At 46.2% G+C, this 23,007-nt stretch overlaps 1 protein-coding gene across 7 annotated transcripts in view; it reads left to right on the top strand.

Annotated features, from left to right (window-relative positions):
* Nucleotides 1-23,007, top strand: part of RAPGEF1 (Rap guanine nucleotide exchange factor 1) — a 79,773-nt gene that overhangs the window by 40,607 nt on the left and 16,159 nt on the right. For 2 of the 7 annotated variants that reach the window (XM_065648356.1, XM_065648354.1), the window contains exons 7-12: nucleotides 1,348-1,471; nucleotides 2,713-2,896; nucleotides 3,487-4,002; nucleotides 10,087-10,289; nucleotides 12,761-12,916; nucleotides 22,106-22,387. In XM_065648356.1, the coding sequence (XP_065504428.1) occupies nucleotides 1,348-1,471; nucleotides 2,713-2,896; nucleotides 3,487-4,002; nucleotides 10,087-10,289; nucleotides 12,761-12,916; nucleotides 22,106-22,387 (1,465 nt within the window). Of the gene's footprint in view, nucleotides 1-1,347; nucleotides 1,472-2,712; nucleotides 2,897-3,486; nucleotides 4,003-10,086; nucleotides 10,290-12,757; nucleotides 12,917-22,105; nucleotides 22,388-23,007 lie in introns of all 7 variants that reach the window. The other 5 variants (XM_065648355.1, XM_065648353.1, XM_065648360.1 and 2 more) reach the window with 3 other exon arrangements.

The raw sequence follows: 23,007 nt of genomic DNA, 5'->3' as shown, positions 1-23,007 counted from the left end.
CTCTTACCAGCTTCTTTTTTTTAAAGAATATTGGCAAAACGCGCACAAGAGAGGTCATGAGGAGGGTTGGTGGTGCCTGTGGATTTCCCGTCCTCCAGAGTAATTCTTTCCTGCTCCTGGACTCTGCTTATGACTTGTTTTGAGCAGTACTCTTCATTATCTGTATTTTACTTCCCTTCTTTTTATGTGAGGACAGTGCTGTGCTCTGATATCCATGCACGAAAGGCTTATTTAAAACTACATAAGTGCTAAGAGCCTTATACTATGCGAATACCACACTCCACACCAGTATTGTAACTTCTGGCAATTACCGATCTGCAATGCACATCCAGGCAATTCTGCATTGCTTTTATCAGCTTAAAAGTGAAAGGAGCCAATAGTGCGTGAAAAAAAATCTTTTACTTGGTTGTTCTTACCCTGTTCTACGAGTAACCACATGAAAGTTTCTAAGTTCTATTTTGAGAAGGAAGAGAAAACCTCCAATTTGCAGGTTTTTTGGTCTGTGTGTATGATGTTTTTCTTCTCTAGTACGGATGCTAATGGATGGTGTGAAAAATACATGTCGTTCTAATTTGAAAATGTGGCAGCAAGTGCTGTGGCTGGCAAAAAGAATCACATTTCTATGTATTTTATGAATTTTCATTAGTTATATAAAAATTTCCTGGTATGTTCCAGGGACAGAATATATGTGCTCTTGGGAACCCCATAAGCTTGATGATTACCAGAACTGCGTGTCATTAGAAACAAAAACTAAAAAGCACAGTGGTTGAAATCTCACTAGTTACTGCCAATATGTGTTTCTGCAACAGATTTATGCGAAAACATGGTGAGAGCAACACTGACCATCTTGTTCCCTGAAGTTCGCCAGGAGAGTGAAAGGGCAGAAAAATAACATTCCTGTCCTATAAATTTTTGAAAATATGAACATTTTTCAAGCCTAGAAGGTTTGAGGAAGAGGGACTTCTGTGAATGGAAACAATGTTCGGGTCAAAAAAAATATTTAATTTGGATTTTCACCACTTTTATTAAGAAATAATTACTGTGCTAATCGGCTCCATTAAAAATAATTTTTAAAACGGCAATTGTTTTTGCTTGAGAAATACCAACTCTTTTGCAACCTTAAAAAATAAATCACTGCACAGGACCTTACCTGTAAGAGCATTCGTAAATGGATATTTGTTAGTGGATACACTTTGCTAAATAGCTCCTGGCCAGCTTTGGGCAGGAACCCGTGAGCTTTGAGCCTGGCAAGTCTGAGGCTTTTTAGAAAACAAGCTCATGAAGCCTCTGAAAGGCTTTTTTTGCTGGAAGAGTAATGGAAGCCTCGATGCCTGTTGTGTCTTGCAGCCCTCCACCAGCACTGCCCCCCAAAAAACGGCAATCGGCACCTTCCCCGACCAGAGTGGCCGTGGTGGCCCCCATGAGCCGAGCCACCAGCGGCTCCAGTTTACCCGTTGGCATCAACAGACAGGTAATGGTGCAACCTCGTTGTGAAAACCGAGGGGAACGTGCTGGGAACTGGAGCCAAAGCTCCAAGAGATGCTGTGACCCGCAGCTCCCTGCACGTCCCTGCTCGTCCCAACCAGCCCCGGACGGGAGAGCTCTGCAGGGAGAGTTTTATGATACATAATGCAAACAGCTTAATTTTTTTTTTTTTTACGGTGTTGTTGGATTTAATTAACAAATTGCTACAAACTTCGTTGCCTTGAGCTGTAGCAGTTGAGTGTTGCCATGTTGAATAGATCAGGGTGCGGAGCGGCCGGCTGAGCTCTCCGAGATCTCACCATGATTGACTTACAGGCCAGGGAGCATGTGGCATCTTGGGATCAGAAATCTGTATTCATCCAGTCACAATTTAAAACATCTTTTTCACCCAAGGTGTAGTTTGAGCAACTCCTCTGACCGCTGCTTGTGCTTTGAGGAGAATTTTCCAGTAGAAAAATGGAAAACTTGGGGCTGTGTGCGTAATCGTATTCCATCACTTGTGCTAGTCTGGGGTTTATGAGGTTGTAAATGGCTGGGTTTGCTTTACACATTCAGGAACTTACTAACTCAGCAGCAAGGACCTGAATTATATTAAATTGCACCAAAATCAAGTCTTGTCCTCATCCCCAAAGCCTCAGCCCTGGCTTAGGGAGCCTCTGCTGTCAGTTGGCTGACCCAGATAAAACCCCGGCAGCTCTTCAGTTACTGGTACAATCACATTTTGGTTGTTTTGCAGGGGTGGGAACACTTGAGGGGTTCACTTGCAGGCTGATGAGGTTGAGGTAATATCCAAAATAGAAATGTAGTCACAGGCACAGAAAGTTATATCTCATTATAGCTTATTTTCCTTTTGCATGCACCTAAGCTAACCAGATATTCATTAAAGTCCTGGTTATTTAATGAGAAATCTTTCAGTCTGGTTACCTAGTACAAGCGGTCGTGAGACGTGTGTAGCCGTGAGGAACTTGGTCTTCTCAGCACCTTGTGAAGTCCACTGTGGGTCACAGCACACCCTGCCTGGAAGCAAGAGCAGCCAGAGCTCCCTGGCCTGGGCTTTTTACCAAATCAGAGGGTTTTTGAGGTCCTGCCAAGCTTGTCTAACCAGAAAGGGCTGTAGCGCTGATCCTGGTTTTCTTAAATGCAGCTGTGAGGTGTTTGCTCCTTGAGCTGCATCTCACTTGCTAACGAGCGCACAAGAATGACAGTGATTTGGTTTTTTTGCTTAAGGATTTTGATGTTGACTGCTATGCCCAGAGACGGCTGTCGGGTGGAAGCCACTCCTACGGGGGGGAGTCTCCTCGCCTCTCACCCTGCAGCAGCATCGGCAAACTCAGCAAGTCCGACGAGCAGCTCTCGTCTCTGGACCGCGACAGCGGGCAGTGCTCCCGCAACACAAGCTGTGAAACCCTGGGTAAGCAGGGGGTGCTGGGGAGGAGCCCCCGTTGCTCCCGTTTGGGAGCTGTCGTAGCTGTGATGCAGAAGTAAATGGATTGTACTTGCAACTGTCATCTTGTAGTTGCTGCAGGCAGTTCTGTGCAGAATTGTATTCTGTCAGACAGGAAAAAGCCCAGGGGAATGTGTTTCCCTAGCTGTAGATGATTGTGTTCTAACTCCATTCAGCTCACAAGTGGAATGTTTTCTTGGTTTCAACCTTGTCTGCTGACATCAGTAGGAAATGACAGTCCTGATAGACTGAAGCGCTGTCGTTTCTACATACTAGGAAAGAAAATAAAAATTTAAATGTGAAACATATATGATCTCTGCAATGATCTAGGTAGAGTTTGTGTTATTTGTTTGCTAGTGTAAAGGAATGATTAAAAGAGTTTTATTAAGGCTGGACATTACAGGTCTAGCTAGACGGTCCCTGCTGCAAGGAAGTACTACTTTGATTAAATGAACTGATTAATTACCTGATGGAATGGGAGGGGCAGAACTGAGAAGGGCTAAACAGTAAAAGAGAGAAACTAATGCATCGTTCTCCTGTCCCCTCTGTTTAACCAGATCAATCAGATCACTATGACCCGGACTATGAGTTCCTGCAGCAGGACCTCTCCAATGCTGATCAGATACCTCAGCAGGTGCCTGGTATCCTCAGCCCGTTGCCAGAGTCTTTGGGTGAGTCTGGCTCCCCTTTCCACGGACACACTTTCCAGCTCCCGCAGGGCAGCTCTCCTCCGCTGGAATTCTGCAGCCTCTCGGGAACGGCGCCACCAACAGAGACTCCTCCGGCTTTACCAGAGAAGAAGAGGAGGAGCGCAGCCTCTCAGACCTCGGAGAACTCCAGCTGCAGGGTGTCCTACGAGAGGCATCCTTCCCAATACGACAACATCTCGGAGGATGACATGCAGAGCGCAGCGTCTGTCCCGTCAGTACCTTTCACGCCGTTTGTTGCTGTTTTGCCGTTCCAGCAAGGAAACTCTTCAGCACCAGTCGAATTCATTGCTGACTTTGCTGCTCCAGATTCTAACAGTGACCCAGAGAAGCCACCACCTCTGCCAGAGAAGAAGAACAAACACAGTAAGGAAGTTCTTGTCTTTTTGTTTTACTTTTACCTTTCCCTTGCAGTTGTTGTACTTCTGATGACCGCTCAGTAACGGTGACCCCAAGGTAATGCTCTTGCTTATGTGAGGCTGACTGTCAAAACCAGTTAATGGATGTCAAAGGCATGGAAGGTTCAGTGCTTTGGGGGACAGCGAGTGTCTCTTGGAGCCAGGAATGATCCAAGCCTGGGGAGCAGCATCATGCAGCATCTTCATTACTATAGTGAGACCATATTACTTCTCTGTTTACCTGAGTGTGAATCTTTGAGGCTCTCTACTTTGCAGATCTTCGTGGTTTATCCTCCTTTTTCATGTCCATTCCTTCCCCCTGCGCCCATTTTATGAATGTTTTCCCACTGTAGAAAAAATTGGGTACTCTCCAAGAGCTCAGAGAAAGGGCTGCTTTTCTGTCCAAAACCGAGCATTGCCAGATCAGTTATTTGGCAACAGGAACACGGTCACCCATGGCTGTGCGAGACAACACGATTAACCCAGTGTTCAGTACTGATGTTTTGTGACGGAATCTCATTTCCTTTGGGTGCCTAAGAATTTCCCACATCGTTAAAACGAGCAGCCTCTAAACATGAAGGCTCCTGGCACACCAGTCCTGACTGCAACTCAAGCTCGCGACCTTATTCTGATTTCCTTAATGTTCATGGCTGAAAACAAGTGAAACCTCTTGCCAAAAAGCAGCCATACTGATCTGCCAAGGAAGGCTGTGGACAACACAGGGAGATCCAGCAGATGTTTAGTTTACCAGGCACTGGCTTGCTTTGCAGTTGTGTGTTGCATGAGGAGGCAGCATATACAAGATCTGGATCAACAGCGTTACGTTGTATGGCTGGTAGCTCAAGCAAAGAGCTGATTCTAAAGTGCCAAGTTGGCCTTCTGACTCATTTCTGCAGTTTATAATCCTTTCACTGAGAGTAAGGTGGAAGCGAGATCGGTGTATTGTGCGCCAGGGTCAGTATTCTGTCCCTTTCTGTGATAATTTGCTGTGGCAGTCATTTTTTTAAAAAAGTGTGCAGACTAAAAGCATTTTCCATTATCCCTGAGTGACCGGTCCACATTTGTAACCTGGGATTTTAATCAGATCACAGGGTTTGACCCACCTGAAAGCGAGTGTCCCCATACGTAGGAAATCACTTCTATCTCTCTCTGGTAAGCAGGCAGGTAAAAGATACTGAAAGCAGCTAAAAAGAAGCTGCACTTGTAGAAACAAGAAAGGAAATAAATGCTGGCACAGGGCACAGCCATCGCTGTTTGTTATGGCTTGTGCTGTTCAAAATACTGCTGGCAGTGCCAGCTGCAAGGGGAGGTGACCCAGAGCATCCTCACTGGGGGATCAGGTCCTTGTGGGCTCCGCATGTTGGAAACCAGGGCTGGGTCCAGGAGGTTTTACCCCGTGCAGGCTGGGAAGGATGCAGGGAAATGCACCTCTGCACACGTAGGCAGCTTTAGTCGGGGAGCCGCCTGCCTGAATCTTGGGTAAGAGGCAATTTGACAGTTGAAAGGGAGACCTGGGCTGTTTGCTTTTCTCTTTAAGCCCCATGTCTTTGTTTTGTGTTATCGTATGAGACATCAAGGAGTTACTTAAAAACAATTTTAAAAGCTATCTTCTCCATTATTGCCCGTGCACACTTTTAACCTCAACACCAAGGCCTCGTTTGTGAATTTCCTTTGATGTTAGAATGGAGTTGATTGTCATCTGTCATCTGGCACTATCAGAAGCTCTTGGACTATTGATCAGATTGCATTGTTTGGAAAGGCAGAAGCTGTTATCTAATGTGTTGTCAGCATCCTTGCTGTAAAGCTTGTAGTAGAATTTGAGCTGATACCTGGCTGCTGCGAATTTTTTAATTGCATTCATGTGACACTGAGAACTTGTTTTTTATTATCTTTACTCCACAGTGTATCACACCACAGATCTGTGGTTGTTAGTTTTACTTTTATTTTCAGCATTAAAAGGGCAGTAAAACATTACTCAGAATGTATAGTAGCACCCAGGATTTTTTTGCCTGGGGGCTGATACATGTAGATATTCTTGTGTAATCACATAGGTGAGGTAGTGCTGCTTCCACAACCCCAACAAACTCCTGGGATCCAGAGGAGATGCATGGATTTATTAAAAAGATCTAGAGCTCTTGGAGATGGGACTTGGTTGTAGTCCCTTCGCTGTGGGTCATCCTTTGGTAGATGGCTGCAGTAGAGACTTTGGTGGTCTTTTTATTGACAATAGACAGCAAATCCTGCTTGAGTTACCCATGTGTTTTGCTGTGAGCTGTGCCAAGAGGGACCTCCAAGAGTTGACATTGTATAATTTAAACAGAGGAGTGATAAGCCTTTTAGTCTGGCATGAATTACTGTTATTTCACTGTGCTGTAAAAGTACATGTTGCTGTGCTAAGGGCAAATCACTCCAGATTTCTGCTTGAGCACCAGCATCGTGCTCCTGCTGTACAAGACACAGATCTGGAGCAGCTTCTGCCATGAAGAGCCCAGAGTCAGAAATAACAAGATCCTTCCCCTAAACAGCTTGCAAACTAGAAGCGAGCCACTTATTCATGTTTCCCTCCCTGTCAGTGGGAACAAAATGCAGCCAGGTGCCCTGTGACAGCTGGTGTTGAACTGCGGAGCCGTGCTGGGGCAGTCTGGGCTTAGCCAGCGGATAACGCGAGCTCTGAAAAACTGCTCTCCTCCCAGGGAGGACAGCAAAGACCGGCTCATTTGACCTTGACTTCTCCAGTGAGCTGATGTGTGGCATAGCTTAAGAATTTGCATTATTTTGGCTCTTGCTCTTGCACACAAATCTGTTGAGCTTTTTTGGGGCTGGTTGTAACACAGGCTGACACAGCGCCAGGAGTTGGGTTGGACCTTCGGCGAGTCCTCCTCATCCTTACCCATAGTGCACGTATGCCTTATTGCCGCTCGTCTTCTAAAACTCGTTGCAGCTTTCAGGACCAGCAGCTGCTCGATGAGCTGCCTCGGTGCTGGTGTGTTCCAAGCAATACCTGTGACTTCTGTTGGTGTGTGACAGAAATCCCTGAGCAGCTTTAGCTCCTCCAGAAATGGCAGCCAAGGCGCTGCTGGGAAGGTGTTCCTAGCCCCAGTCTGAGATTTTTTTTTGTTATTATTATTATTTAAAATACTTTCTGTCTGCGTTCAGGACTGACGTAAGCTGGGCACGGCACTGCGATGGGAGAGGTTTGTCTCTCACGCCTCCCTTCTCTCCCGAGGTTCTGCCTTGAGCCTCTCGCTGCTCACCGGGGAGGCTGCAGCCCCATCCCTCCCTCTGCAGAGCCGCTGCAGGGCGTGCAGCCCCAGCTGAGCTGCTGGTGTCATTTCCCATCTGCTTTTTAAATGTCAAATACCACAGCAGAGAGGGGAAGGGATGGAGGGAGAGAGGGGAGAGAAGACCCTTTGCAAACAGCAGCCTCAGGAGTGGTCCTGCTCCCTTACTCTCCTGTTGAAGATTGGCAATTCTAATGATGTCCGTTTTAATTTGCGCTCTGCGGTCTCTGCTCCCAAACCAGGTTGGTATTTCACCATCCCAACCGTTTTTCACTTCACCGAAAAACGGAGAAGACAAAGTAGAAGCAGAGACACGCTCACCCGCCCTGGACTAGTTGTGACAAGCACGGCAGCGGAGCTGCGGCGGTGATGGGATGCATTAGCCTCATAAAGAGCTGAGATAAAGGAGCTCTTCATTATTCCCTTGCAGATTGAATAAAGGCTCTCAACAGCATTCAGGCTTATTACCTTGGGTTATAGTAATTTAATTTTACACAAGTGTCTAATGCGATACCCATTTCGCCAACACTTCCCGAGCTGTAGTGTCACACAGACGCCTGAACCCAGGAACTCGCCGCGATTGATCCCATGTTGTCTTTGGATCCAGACATTCAGTGAGGCACCGTTTTTCTAGGTAACTCCACACCAAGGGTTGATCTGAATTTAGCAATGTCAGCTGTGTTATACAAGGACTGCTAAGCCTGACTTCTTGGCTTTTGTCCTACTCAGTTGATGAGCTCTCAGAATGTGTTTTTTTCCCTCAAGCTCTTGTCCTCTACACTTCTCCAAGGAGTCTTGATCTTTAGTTCACTTCTGTTACTAAAGAAATGTCTTTCATAACCCTTCTTAGATCTTATCCCCTTAAGTTATTGTATGATGCCAAGGCATTTTTCAGGGCACAGGTATTAATAGTTGACCTTAGTCAAGTGAATCACTGATATTTGAAAACGGTATTTTGGCAGTTCTATATTTTCTGCACGGACTCCTTCACCATGATTTCAAATAAAAAAGTATCGCCAGAATGCGCTTCTTTTCACTGTTAGGCCGAAATTCACGTGCGTGAGCGAATTTGATCGTGGCTTTACCATGAGTGCCGACACCAGCAGACGAGGGGGCACAAACACCAACGCATGTGGGTGCAGTTTGGAACCTCTGTCGCAGTCCCTGCAGAAAGAAGAAGGAGGGAGGGAGAGGAGCGAGGCTGGGGTAGCCGGGGGTGCTGGGGGTCAGAGTTTCAGCAGCCTGGGCACAGCGGTGCAGGAGCTGGCAGTGCTGCGGGACACGAGCAGGTTGTCCCCTGGGGTCACAGGATGGGGACAGCAGGTGTTACCGCTCATAACTGAAATCCATCAGCCAAGGTTTCCTGTCCTCCTGTTGCCACCACCTTTTTTTTTTTTTTTTTTTTCCCCTCTTTATTCTATTTTTTTGGAGGAGGAATATCATTCTGTGGGAAGGGGCAGCTGTGTTAGCTCCATTTCTAAATGTAGTTTAAAATATTAGAGGAAATCCGAAAAAAAGGTGCAAAAGACAGGTGCAAACCGACTCGCGGCTGCATCCTGTTTGAAACAGGCTGGCCCGTGGATCCGCCCTGGCAGGTGAACAGAGGGCTTTGCCTTGCAGCTCGTGTGGGAACCGGCTTCCCGATGGGTAAATACTGCATCGTGGTCCTCGGATTTATAGCTTCCACTGGAGCCATCCATTCACTTCAGCTGCACAACCTGAAATGCCAGCAGAAGCTGAGTAATTGCCACCTAATGACCAGATTTACAAAAACAGACAACCGCTTGTTTAGCGGGAAGAAGGGAGGAATGATCACAGAATATCTTGCACATGACAACATATTTACAAAAAGGCCTTGGTTCGTCCATTTATGACACGTATATACGTCTGTTGCTCCTGTGCTCAGGTATATAGAAGAGAGTTCTTTATTTTACATTTATTAAGTACAGTTCCGATCCTTAATAATTCTGGGGTTTTGTACTAGTCTTTCTATGACACTGGGTGTCATTTTCTCCTTCTAAAATAAACTAAAATAACTCATCCTCTGTCAGAGCTGCATAGGCAGACATGAGTGGTTTTTTTGATAGGTTTTGAAAGGATACTGTACAGATGGAAAGGTCCTCTAAATGAGATTTGATCCCGTTTAATATTTCCATTGAACCGCATCTCAGAGATGCTTTTGAATCAGTTGGATGCAAGAATTTGAGAGGATAAGTTGCTTTTGAAAAGGAATAGGAGCGAAGGGTGTTGGATTTGAGCTAAGGAGGTAGGAAGGCATGGTCAGGGGCACTTCCAAAAGATGAAATCTCTTGTGCCAGCATTGGCAGTGACATGGACACCCATCTCACAGATAAGTGTTCCCTGATAACAGTTTTATCAGCTTGATAGAATGGAGAAAGTCTGTAAGCCTGTTGAAGAAATCTTGGTGACTACAGGTGTGAGACTTACTATAGGCACAAACATTATTATAGATTTATTGTCAAGGTTGCGTCTTTGTGCACGATGATTTGTGGCTCCTGGAAAGCAGCTGGGAGTTATTCTGTTTCTTCTGGTGACTTCAGGCATTAGCTGTTGAATATTCCCAGAATTGCCATGGGTTACATGTGGCTTGGGAACACAGCGCGATGCCTCGCGGCTCCCAGCCTGCAGCAAAGCCCGGCTGACCATGGCATGGCCTTATTCTGATTTTACTTTCAGAATAAGCACCCTGCCTGCTTGTTGCAGCTGCAGCGTGCGGACTAGTAGCAGTGACGTGGCCTTTTTTTTTGCAGTGATGGCATACATGCAGTTTGTGGAAGACTACTCAGAGCCACAGCCATCCATGTTCTACCAGACCCCTCAGAACGAGCACATCTACCAGCAGAAGAACAAGCACCTCATGGAAGTCTATGGGTTCAATGACTCCTTTATCAGCTTAGACCCTTCTCAAGATCTGGCACCTCCTCCTGCTCTCCCACCGAAGCAGCGGCAGCTGGTGAGTGACGTCCGTCCGCGGTGTCCCCCAGCAGGACACACAGACCCCCCAGGAGCAGCTTTGTTCTTGCTGCTCCTGTTCCTGACAGGCTGTGGTGGTGGGAGGATGTCTCGTTGGTGCTACCACATCGTGCTCCTTGTCACCTTGTTAACGTGGTTTTAGGCGGTTTTGCATCATCTGCTTTGAGCTCCTGCGCTCCTCTTTGACTCCACGTTCAGACTGTTCCCTATAAGCTCCGAAAGTCCTAAAATGCCCTAAAAATGAAATGTTAGTCTTCCACATGTCACGGCTGAATCTGTGCCAGACTACAGGCTTGTGTAACAACTGCTTTGAAGATTTTGACATGCTGGGCAGCACGATTTTCAGGAGATTGCTGCACTCTTGTTCCCAATGCTGTTTTGAAACCCTTGTCAAGGATGCCACTAATAATAACCGTTTAAACGTAATAATTGCTTTTATGGTTCGGTCTTTGCCAGAGCCACAGAATGTTGGTATAGTCATTATTGAACTCCTGCATGTTTTCTCCACATTAGTCCCCTTGTGTGATTCAGGATTTTACCTGGTTTTCAGTGTTCTGCTCACCCTCCCAGACTCTCAGCACAAAAAGGCGCATCCACAAGCACGTGTGTTGGGTGGTGGGTTTCACAGTACAGCAAGTGCCATTTTCCATGTGGGGAATGAAATCCCAGCCTCAATGACACCAGCAACAGTTGTGTTTCCAACCTCCATGGAGCTGGAATTTCGTCCTATTTCTTTTTAAGGGTTTTCCTTTTCTCTCTTTTTTTTTAACTCCAGCCTTAGGGGATTTGTTTATAGTAATTATCTGACTTGCTCTATTTAAAAAAAAAAAAGGCTGGCATAGCTAACTTAAATTGACCATGGCTTTAACAAAACAGGAGGACATGTGGGAACAGAGCCATGGTCTTACCATCATGAGGGCGACTTGCAATATTTCCTCATGCTATCTGTGCTAAAGTTTGACTGTCCCAGCGTGTTGCTTTTTAATCAAATGGGAAAAGCAACCAAGAACTCTCTATTTTGGGATTTGCCTTAGTACATTCCTGTGATGCAGGTAGGAGTTGTAAAAAGATAAGTAACATTTCTGGCTGAGCTAAACTGAGTATTATGCATTCTTGCTCTGTGGGGATGAGACCTTACGCACCCGTGTCCCGTCTGCTTTGCAGGGACACTGAAGAGTCTACAGGACTCCTCTCTGAAGGATCCAGTTCTCCAGAGTCTGTGGTCCCTTTGTCAGTGGGATCCTTGCACTGTCACTTGTCCCTTGCCCAACCTCCTCCTCCTAGAGCGGCCATGAGAGAGGGTGTGGAAAGCACAGATTTGCTGTAGCAATTGTGCAGAGGGAAATTCTGCTCCTTTTCTGAATTTATCAGCTGAAGCAAAGCGTTTCTTTGCTGGGCTTTAATCATTGTCTGGGCAGCCAAGTTGTCACTGGTTTGCCTGCCAGGCAATTCTTGCAGTCTTGCAAGCTGATACCATCAAGGTGTTGCTTGCAGTTCCCCTGAAGCAAAGGTTTCTTCAAGTGCAGCCTCCCACCCCTACCTTCATCTCTCTGTTGAGAAAGTGGTGCAAGCAGACAATGGCTTATTAAAAAATAATTGTAAAAGCCACCAGACTCTTGTTTCTGCCTCTGATGCCATGAGAGTTTCTGCAACAGCAAATCACATGGGCATCAGCTGCTCTAGCAGTGGGCAAGTTTTGCTGGATGGACTCCTCTATAAAATAACAATTAGGAAGTCCTTTCTTGTGAGCTTCAGATCTTATCTAGGAAGCGTTATATGTGATATTCAACAAGTCAGAGCTGAGAAAGCCTAGATAAACCTTCACCTCCCTCAGGCTCCCCGCTATATTGGAATTCAGGAGAAATTCCTTAATAGTATTTGTTACTTACAGTGTAATATCTCCCTCTTGTGCAAATGACACATAATTTTGGAGTGGGCTGAAAAATGACTGGACATCACTGTTATCCAGTGTCTCGGCAGTACCAGTGAGGGCCCATAGATCACACTGGAGCCACCAAGTTCCCAGTCTGCAGGTTGCCACAAAGATGAGTAGTCTGCAAGAGTCGGCTGCTTGACAGCCAGAAGGTAGAGCCAGCTCTTCCTTTGGGCATCTGCCCCCCACGCCATGGGGGAAAAAGGGCAGCGAGGAGCAGCTTGTCTGTCCCCACAGCAGCTGCCCGTGGGTGAGCTGGAAGGGGGAGGCGGGAGTTTATTTTTAAGGGATTCGTGAAACAAAGAAGATTTGAACTGTGATATTCGTCATGCCTCTTGAGCTCAAGAAAGGCATATTGGTGTGTCTGGCCCTGATGAACTGCATGAATAGCTGTTTGTTTAGCAAGCCATTATATGCATTGTTTTACAGTTAGCATTTCTTACCCTTTATTCATTGCCTTTTCTGTGCTCTCTTTCTTTGTGTCTTCTGTCTCTTGCTTTCTTCCCCCTCCTCAGCAGGCCTCCTATGCTGCCTCTTCTTTCTCTCCTGTCTCCTACTGTGTCCAGCAAACTAAAGTGCCCTTCACCCTCGAGGACAGCGGTGCTGCTCAGGGCCTCACTATGTCAGTCTCTAACTCCTTTCTCAACCGGCACAGCTCCTTTCCTGTGCACTCGGTGAGTTGCTCTCCGTGCTTTAACATGTGTGTGTTTGTGTATTCGTGTCGGTGTATTTTGCTCGTGTGCAAATTCTGCGCTTAAAGGTCTCGGTTGCAGCTAAAGGTGGAAGTTCTTTTGCGGGGGGTTTGAGCTCATGTAGGCATCAGTCAGGTGAGAAAAACTGTGTAAATGTGACTAAATGAAGCACAGGGGGAGAGGTGGTTTTCATTACATCATGTACACGTCGGGATTGACATTTATGGCAAGGGACTGACAAAGGAGAGCACGTTCCTTTGACCTTCATGTTCCCCAGGCTGCACGTTGGAGCTGCAAAGTCTTTTTTGTTCAGTTGAATAATGTCAGCGATGTGGATGAGTCGATTAAAGGCTGCCGAGTGAGTCTGGCTTTTGGAGAAATAACAAGATGCCACCCCTAAAATACATGGATTTAGTCAAACATATGGAATAGTGGCTGCAGCTCCTTAATTTTTTTTTTCTAGAAAATGGTCTCTACCAGATCTTTCATCTCATTTTTGCTTTTCTGCTTCCCTTCACATCTCCACAGTCCAGACAAGCTCAGTAGCTTGTACCGTTTGCTGAGGAATGAGCCGGGTTTTCTGTCCTACAGCACTTATGAGCAGTCTGAAGAGAGAATGACAGGAGGAGCTGAGAATTATTTAAGTCAAAATAAGCATAATCTTAGAGCACTGCTTAAATCTGTGATCAGCGGCTTAAATTAACTGGTAGTAATAACAAAGTGTTAACGTAATGAAATTAAAGCTAACCGTGGGATTCCAACAGCTCATTAGTATAGGGCTCGTTTGCATGTAAAACTATGTGGTTATGCTCTGATTGCCATGTGATGACAACTGAGAATAGGCTATTTTTTAACAGTGACCTGGATGGTTTAGTAAATTAGACTTCTGGAGAAGAAATTATCAGACAAGACTTGAGGAAATTCAGAAGTGTTCAATTAGTTTAATATTAAATATCTGAAAACAGTATCCTCCCCCTGTGCCACTGCTAGCTTCCCATTTCAATGCTTACTCATTCTCTAAAAAATAGTGATTAGCGTTGGTCCAAAGAAGTATTCAAGTATTTTACAAGTAGTCTTACTTCCCAAGCAATGAATTAAAGCTTTGGCTCCCCCCTTGTGTGAGAGAGAGCAGTATCGTAGTTTTGCTGCCCAGATGAAAAGGCCGAGGTGTTGGAAGGTTAGTGCTTGCAGAAATTTGTGGTAAACAGTTTTAAAATTTGAAGGAATGCAAAAGTTCTGAATTGTATAGCTTGCTTGTTTGATAGTGATCCGTGCAAGCAAAATACAGAACTGTAAAACTAGATAAAAACACTTGTTTTAATTGAGAGGCTATAAATATGATACAATACTGCTCTAAAAATATGTGGATGCTTTCATTTTAAAAAAGGTCCTGGTTGGATGAAATGGTTACTACCTGCTTAATTGTTCTGACCTGTTCTTGTCTTGCTTTGGACCACATTATTATGAAAATATTATTTTACAAAATGTTAAAACTTCCTTAAAAATCCATACTCGTCTTTGCAGGGATTTGGTGAGGGCAAGATAAATGTCTGGAGCATGGGGAACAATGAGAACAATTAGATAGTGCACTGTCAAATGCACAAAGGAAACAAGCTGAATTTAAAATGGTGATTTTTCCATAAATGCCTTTAAATTATGATAATCTCATAGTTACTCATGACCCTAGCTGGTCTGTTTTTTCACAGCCAAAAATGAGATTTTCCTTATGACAGCATCTCTTTGTCTCTGAGCTGCAAAATACCAATGTCCTTACATGCATCATAGCTGACCCACGTAATACCGTAACCGTGGTTTATCCCATTTTCCCTGTCCCTAATAAGACAGGGATGTGAAACAGCTGTGGAGGTTTGGATCGCTCCCAGGGTGACACCCTGCGTTTCAGCACTAAGAAGGACGAGTGTGCGGTTTCAGGCAAGGGATGACACCTTAAGCACATCGCTGTGCTCCTCTTATTCTGATCTTAGTTTTTTTCCTCTCTCACCAGAGAAAGGCCACTCAAGTGAGCACTGCAGTGAACAATAAACCCATTAAAAAATTAACATTAGCTTTCCACCAGCTAATGTTCGGGAGAGCGCACCTTCCCCATACCAGCCAACTGAGGAGTTGGCCAACTGTGTACCCAAAAATCAGTGGTGATTATCCAATTTATTAAAATGATGTCTCCTACATTAATTGTTATCCATTTCAGGAAGGAAAAACCCCCTTAGATCAGTACCAGGAAATCAGAGCTGATAAACGAAATGACTGTCCATGGACTCAACGTGAGTGATGCCTCGCAGGTTTGCCCAGCGTAGCCAGTTTTCAGAAAGTGCCCGGTGCTTTTTTCCTTCCCTGGAGACTTGTAGGAGTCAATCCCAGAGGGAAAACCTGAGCCGTGCCCATCTGCTCCTGTGCAGGCAGCAAAGCCGAGTCTAAACCATGTCTGATGTGTCAGCCCCTTGGCTCTGTGCTCCAGGTGAAGGACTAGTGCCTTACTACTGATTTACGGGGCTTAAAAAGACCGTTTTGAGACAGTGTTTTGAAGCAAAAAATAAATGAGGCTGTTCAGAACATCTTTACTCTTTTTAATGTATGAATTTCTTTTCTAGAACTCTGGCTTTTTCCTTTCCAATGGGACGCTGCTGCAGTCCCGAAACCACCACAGCTCTATCAACCCACTAATCACGCTTTTCCCTTCTTTGCAGGAAATTCTGTCAGAGGTAATAGCTTTTACTGGATAGAGGCAGATCTTGAGCAACTGGATCAAACCTCATCGGGTTTGGCAAGTTGAGCTTGTTTTTTACTGGCTCTGATTCGTGTCTGTGTTCCAATAGGGCTCATGTGTTTAGTGTGGGCTGATATTTTAAGGAATTGCAGCATCATATTCCCCATCCCATGCACAGTTAAGCCGTTAAATCCCACATTGGTGAGACTACTGGATTGTAGTGTCAAGAGTCATTTTAGGGATTTCCATGTCTTTTGAAAGTACGGGAAAGGAAAGATGCAATGAGAAATCATCCTCCTCGGTAATGGTTGGTAGCAGTTTTTCTCTAGATGATCACCTCCCTCCTTCCTTCTTGCAAAGAGCGAGATACTTGTCCTATGGTTTATTAACTCCTTGTGCCGTTTGACTGGAAATGAGTGGGCAGCTATCCGAATGCCAGGAATCAAACCTTGAAATCTCGTTCCACCTTGGCAGCAGGGGTGCTCTGTGCCGATAGAGGAAATCAGTCCGGTGACAAGCTCTGCTGCTGCCCGCCCGCGTATTTTCCACCAAAGACTTCAGAAAATCTCACATTTGGCTACAACCAGGAAGCTTCTCCTTGCTGAAACAAGGAACGCAGTTGTTTCTCCAAGGCATGTACATAGCATTAGTGGAAATTTGGCTGCATCCTCCACTATGGAGAAATAACTTGCCTTTCTCAAAATGTTGGGTTTTTTCTTATGTTTTCTTTTTAATTAAGAAACATTTCCAGTAATTTTCCAGCAGGCAAATTGGTGGTTGGATTCCAGCAGAAGGCGCAAGTGATTTCCTTATGAAAGCTCCAGTTCAGCGCTTCTGTTTTCACTTGTTCCCACCATTCTTGAGCAAATTGAGCAAGCACACAGAAAATTCGCAGCAACTGTTTCTCTTTCTTGTGTGTGTGCTAATGTATGTTCAGGAAAAGTAGGGTCAGATAAGTGTTTAAAGATGCGCAAAAGGCAGACACGTGCTTCGCATGTTTTCCCTTCCTCACTCCGGTTGGCGTAGTTCACTTCCAGTCCAAGCAGAGACCAGTTTTCAGCACAGACCGAGCTGCTTTGATTCATATCGTGGTCCAGTGATGGGAGCCACGGTCAAACCGGAACTGGGAAATCATAGTTTGTGAGTTCGTTTCTCTCCTAAGCAGAGTTTGGCTCCGTAGTTTGGAGCAGAAGGAAGGGGGGAAAAAAAAATTTGCATCCACTTAACCAGTTACCAGGGTCTAGGTATTGTTTTGCCTTTCCTGTTCAGCGTTTCTTCTGCATTTGCATTGGTTTCCACTGCCCACGGCGCGGCCGGACGGTGGTATTAGTAATGCTGTTGCACGCTGGCATCACTGAATCCTCCTGAAAAACCACTTCCTCCAGTGGTTTATACATTTTTCTTGCAGTTGGAGCACTACCTGTCTCTGTGTAGGTCTCTCTAAACGGTCCCCTCTTGACTTCATCGGTCACAGGCCACATTTTGGGGTGACTGATTTTTTTGTAGTCTTGTCTTTGTCTCCGGGCTCTGCCTTTTAAAGGTCGGCTTGCTGGATGTGGTGGTGTTGTCTACAAGCAAAACAAGAGTTAATGCTCTAGGTGTGATCAGATTGAATTCTCCTGGTATTTTTAAAAAGAGAGGTGCGTGATAGCGTGGTTAATAAATCTTGCAAATGTTTTCTTCCCCTTGCTCTGTATTTTTTCTTGTTGCAAAGGTGTACAAGAAACCCTCCCACTTAAGGAGAGGTTTGGATTTTGTGTTTTCTCGTGCAGAAGCCAGGAGACCCTTTCCCAAGGGAACAGCAAGCCCCATCTATCCATCTGCCAATGCTGACCATCGCTTGAAACACGGGAGGTCAACTGTGCAGCCAGGTCAGAGCCCTTGCTGAGAAACGCTCAGGCGTGAGGAGCTGCTGCCTTTCCTGTGGCCGATCTGTTGGCAGCTGGTGTTTCCAGCCATTCATTGCAGGAGCGTTTCCTTCCTCATTAGCAAAAGTACCTGGAAGCCCAGCATTGTGTCATGAGATAGGAAGTCTTTTCCAGTACTTGTCTGTGCAATTATACCCGTAGGGTGTAGCGGCTTTGTGCAACACCCAGTATTTTGTGAACATAGTTCTCTACTGTTAGAATTTGGGCATCCAGTTCTGGCACGTTGCCCACGTCGCTCTCTTAATAGCGTTGGCAGAGGAGATCTAAAAGATTGATCCTTTCCTCTGATAGCTTCATGTTTTGGAAGTCTGATGCTCTATCTGATCTGGGAGTGTCTGGCAGGATCGCAGATTAATTTGGCAGAAGGCGGCCGCAGGGTAACTGAGAAGGCTCTACTTAAAAGGTAAAGACTGTGTCTGCTGAAGCTGCAGATGCTCTGGCAGCCATATAATTGAATTCAACTTTGAATTTAGGAAGGCGACTGCTGTTACTCGTGACTAGTTGACTCCCTGCATAGAAACCCCCTGTCTCCCTGTTACTCGTGGTCAGCCATGCCTAGTGAATGTAGAGCAGCACCACTCTTGAAATAAGTTTTCTGTTAGAGCGCTTATCTCCTGCCATCTAATCCAAATAAACGGTCGTAATGTCATTGACCTTTGGGACATCCTGTAACACCGCTGGCTAACTATGGAAAGCTGTTCTAAAATATTGACCGCTGCAAAAAATCAAAGGTGGCAAATTGAAAACGTGGAAAGACACCGACTCTGGAAGACCTTTTTGTGTCAGGGTGTGTGGTAAACATTCAGGTCCAGGAACTTCAGCTTCCTGCGGTTCCCAGGAGACAAGATTGCTCCAAGCTCAAAACACGCTTTGTGGAAGAACTTCCCAAGTGGCAAATAGGGTTGTTTTTTTTTTTTAAATCCGCTTTACTGGTGAGAGGAGAGGGATCTCTCTGTTCTCGCCGTGTTGGCCATTTGCCATTGTAGGTCAGGATCAGTTGTGCTGAGAGACTGTCTCCTGGTCCTGTGGTGGGAGCCTGACAGCTTGGCCGGGGTTTGGAAAGAGGAAAGCACCTCTTCTCAAAGGGCCCAGTTGCACCCTGCTTTCTGGCTTTCCCAGAGATTATTTCGAAGTACTTCACTTAAAGCCATGGAGTAGGAGGTTGTGTCAGTACAGCTGTTACTGAGACTGTACTGACCCTGCAAGGCAACTCCGAGAAGCAGATTAAAACATGCGCTGATTTGTTTCCAAGAAAAACTGTTGCCTGTGATTTCACAGCGGCAGGACTAGGGGAGAACGAGCTTTCCCTGTGACAGTTCTGTTGAATGGACTGTCCCCTCCCAAGGAAAAAAAAAGCCTTTTAAAGGATGACAGGGCTTCCAAGAGATGTACAACACCCAAAGCCCTGGAAGCTGTTGCCACAATTCCTGCTGCAGCTGCTGGCTGGGCTGGGTGGGACTGGGGAGCGGAGGAATGGGTGCCATATGGACATCATCTCCACCGCAGCGTGTTTTTTTCCCTTTGAAAAGTATGCTTCATTCTTGGCTCTTGTCCCAGCACGGCTGCATAGCTGGAATTCCAGAGCTGCTTGCAGGCTCCGGAGGAAGGAGGGGGCTCCCTGGCTCGCTTTCTACAAGATGCAACGTTACAATGAGATTGGAAGTCGAGAGCAGCCTGGCTAATTAATGCCAGCACACCAAAGGCTTCTCTGCACTGTTCCCTTTGTTAACAGCATGCTGAGAGCGTGTCTGCATCGTTAAATGATTGTTCTTGGATCACATAATGAAGATGAATGCATTTTCCTGGGTACCTGGGCCTTAAACCATCATTTTCAACACATCTCGTGCCAAGATACTGTGTTGAAAAGTGTATTGGTGAGGCTGAGGAGAAATGAATATATAGATTTTCAGTAGTAACATATCTGCATTCAAACTTTCCAAATCGATGCGATGTTCTGCTATATTTAGGTCTAAATTGCCTTTGAATTGGGATTAATGTCTCTGAAACTATGCAAGGCTGGAGCTGTGCAAATGTCCCTGCCCCAGAAGCAGTAATTCATCTCCCCGAGCTGCCAGGTCAGCCTGCGGGCGCTGTACCAGGCAGTATTGAGCCTCCCGGCCGGCGTTTGCCCTGAACTAACCCTGCCAGCACCATCACACAGCACGAGAGCATCCCAGGGTGCTGCCTGTCCCCGAGTGACTCGATTGAGGACAGTGATTCCCTTTCACTCCTGCCCTGCGTGAGCTCCGCTGCGGCTTTGCAAAAGCTTGGCTTTTTCTCCGGGTTCGGCAGGTCAGAGACAAAAAGCCTGGGGACTCCTCGGTGGAAGATGTCCATCAACTACAAAGCGAGGGACGTCTGTCTCGTGTGGGCGCAGGAAGCTCAGCTCCAGGGGAGCTGGCACACAGGTCCCGTTTGAGCAAATTATTTCCTTTACTGGGGATCTCGTCATCGGAACAGCAGTTTGTTGAGTTCCTTCGCTAGCGATAGTTCTCCATTTGCTTTGCTCCTGTTCTTTTTTTGGAGATCTAGCCTGGGACTTGGGGTGGTAGTTGGCGTATTCAGTGCCAGTGAGATCATGAAATACCAGGGAGACGGGGCAGGAATAATGAATCTGCTGAGCCAAGATGATGTCATGAGCCTGGCGTCTTACGAGGGATTTAGCGTTTTGTGCCATGCAAGTGAAAATGAATAAATGTAGAGCATTTATCCAGGCAGAAAGTAAATACAGAGATTAGACTTGTCATTGTTACTGAGGCGGCACCAAAAGCCGACAGTGTCCCCAGAGCCGGGGCTGCTCGCCCGGAAAGAAACGGGCAGGAAGAGAGAGGAGCCGGCCCCAGAGCCAATCTCCTTTTAGCCACGGGGGTGGGCTAGGGATTTGCATTTTAATTATTTTTTTCAGTAGTGTTTTAAGGTCTCTTTCCAAAGCATCTCCCTCTGCTTGTCTGTATTACGGCCTGCAATATGTTTTGGGCCCCGAGTTCACCCAGAGCGTTGCCGGACTCCAGGCTCGGCGCAGGGCGAGCGCTCAAGGATTGAGGTGGTGGAAGGTAAAGTCCAGCCCTTGACCTCTACAATTCCTTTCCTTTGTAGTGGAAAAGCTTTTTCGCTCAAGCTCCTGGCCCGAGGCTGTTCTCAGTTTAGATTTTTAAGCTTCCCTTGCCTAGGTAGAAAAAACCCACCACTGCCCAAGTGGCTGCTGCTGCCACAGCTCAGGTGACAGACTGAGCTTTGCTTTTCACCACCCGCTCGACTCTCCTGAGAAAATGTAGCCCGAATTCTCCGATTCGTGCCTTTGTTTCCCCTTCTCCTTTTTACATCACAGCGGTGTCGCTTTTCAGCCGGGTTCGAGCAAGTTGTGTCTGTGCTTTTTGAGAGCTCTGTGATGCACCGTTGCTCTGCCGCGGATCTCTCCAACGAGCAACCGCCACAGCTTCATTTCAGTGTGGTTTTTTAGATTAGGTGATTCTTCCTTCGGCCCACTTGACTATGACACAGATCTTGCTAGAGGTTGAGCTCTACAGGCTTTAAAATAAACTCCTCTCCAGCAGGTTTAGCATTATTGTTTGGGGTTTTTTTTTTAATGGGTGTCAGCTTTGTTTTAGACTTACCATGATGGCAAATCTTACTAGCACCAGATGTTAAAAGACAGAGGGTTGCTCTTGTTTTTCTTGGCACAACATATTCCCACTGCACCCTGTTTAATATTATCTGAACAGTAATCTGATGATTAGGAGAGATAGTGAAATAAAGCTTTACGTAGATGATCTCTTTTTATCTCTTCAGCTGACTCTTCGAGGCACAGCATTAAAGGATCAGTCTAATAAGGAATTCATCGCTCCTGAGGGCAATTATCGTTTTTGCTCCCTATGTTTCTCATATGGGAAGGAACAGCAGTATAATCTCCTTTATCCTTCAGTGGAACTTTGAAGACAGTATCCAGCCACTCCTCCCTGGGAGCTGTGTGTTCTGGAACAGTCTTGACACAGTAGCTGTTAAATTACAGGGCTGGAGCAAACAGCATCTTAAATTTGGATCCTGTGGAAAATCCCAGAAAAGCAATAAGCACTTGGAGTACTTTTCTCTATCTAGATATTTCCAGCATGCTCACAGCCGTGGTTTCTGTATGTGTTTGCATCCTTTTGTCTGCTCAAATGATTGCCAGGGTCGCTGTCATGAGCATTACTGAGATGTCCAGGCTTTCCCCTGCCTCGAGAAGGCTGGATACCTGCAGGAAGACACCCTGGTGCCCGTTTTCCCTCTGTGAGACGAGCTGTTTGTGCAAAAACATGCCTCTCCGTGGAAAAAACAGCTGACGTGTCCCAGGTAGCGATTCCTGCTCCAGCGTGTGGGTGATTAAATTGTGCTGCCTCTGTCCGAAAGGTGCCCATGTTAGAAATGCCTTTTGCTGTCACTGCTGCGCTGCTGCTGATCTAATGACTTTTTCTTTTGTCTGTCTCTTTCCTTTCCCCATCTTCCTTGTTTTTTTGTGTCGTCCGTCTCTGCATCCTGCAGTACAAATCCGTGTTTAGGTCCTACTCCCAGGACTTTGTGCCTCACAACCAAGTCTCCGTACCTCCTTTCCTCTCTTCTGCCTCCTCCTCCTGCACCACCCCACCTTTTCCGCCCGTCCATCCGTCCCAGAGCCCCGACCTGGCGGTGCCCGCCGCAGCCAGCCAGTCACCCAGCACTGCGGACGTGCCAAACTCCTCTTCTCAGGAGAGCAGCTTTAACGGGAATGCTCCTGTCTGCCTTCCTTCTGAAACCTCTCTCACTGATTCTCTCCAGACACCTTCGGTGAGACTATCCAAAGAGATAACGCACCTTAATGCAAGGCTGGGTTTATTTGGTTTTGTTTTTTTAAATAAAATATCTCATATTAATACATGCTTAATGTGATCTAGTCTGGTTTCCAAATGTGTGCGAACTGCAGAGAGGTAATTTCATATAAAAAATGGTGGCTCGAAAGAACGAACGACCTCAGCAGGTTTGAGAAAACGTTAGCACATATGCAGGAAACATAAAATGTCAAATGCTGGTGAAGGGGAGAGGAGAAGTTGCTGTAGCTTCCTGCAATTGTAATACAAAGCTGAGGAAGGTAAAGAAGGCTCCTAAGCGGTGGGTTCAGTCCAGCTCTGTCTCTGTGTAAACCTGTTGCTCTCTCCAGGCTCCTGCTCATCCCACTTTTCCAGCAGCCCTGGCTGTGCTCTTGCTGGCCGTGCACGTCTGTGCAAAGCATCGCGTATTGGCGAAGTTAGACTAACGCTGTTCCCAACACTGATATGGAACTACTGGTTTAAGGTCCCAAATCAGTTTTGCAGATCACTGGGCAGGTTCCTGCATTACAGCTGCTTTTCTAAACGCCTCGCTTACAGGGCAGTTCCTCATTCGTTCGCTGCAAAGCCTCGAGTTGATGG

Source organism: Caloenas nicobarica, chromosome 19, assembly GCF_036013445.1.
Source record: "Caloenas nicobarica isolate bCalNic1 chromosome 19, bCalNic1.hap1, whole genome shotgun sequence".
In the NCBI taxonomy this organism is placed as follows: Eukaryota; Metazoa; Chordata; class Aves; order Columbiformes; family Columbidae; genus Caloenas; species Caloenas nicobarica.
This window is presented reverse-complemented; position numbering and strand designations above follow the sequence as displayed.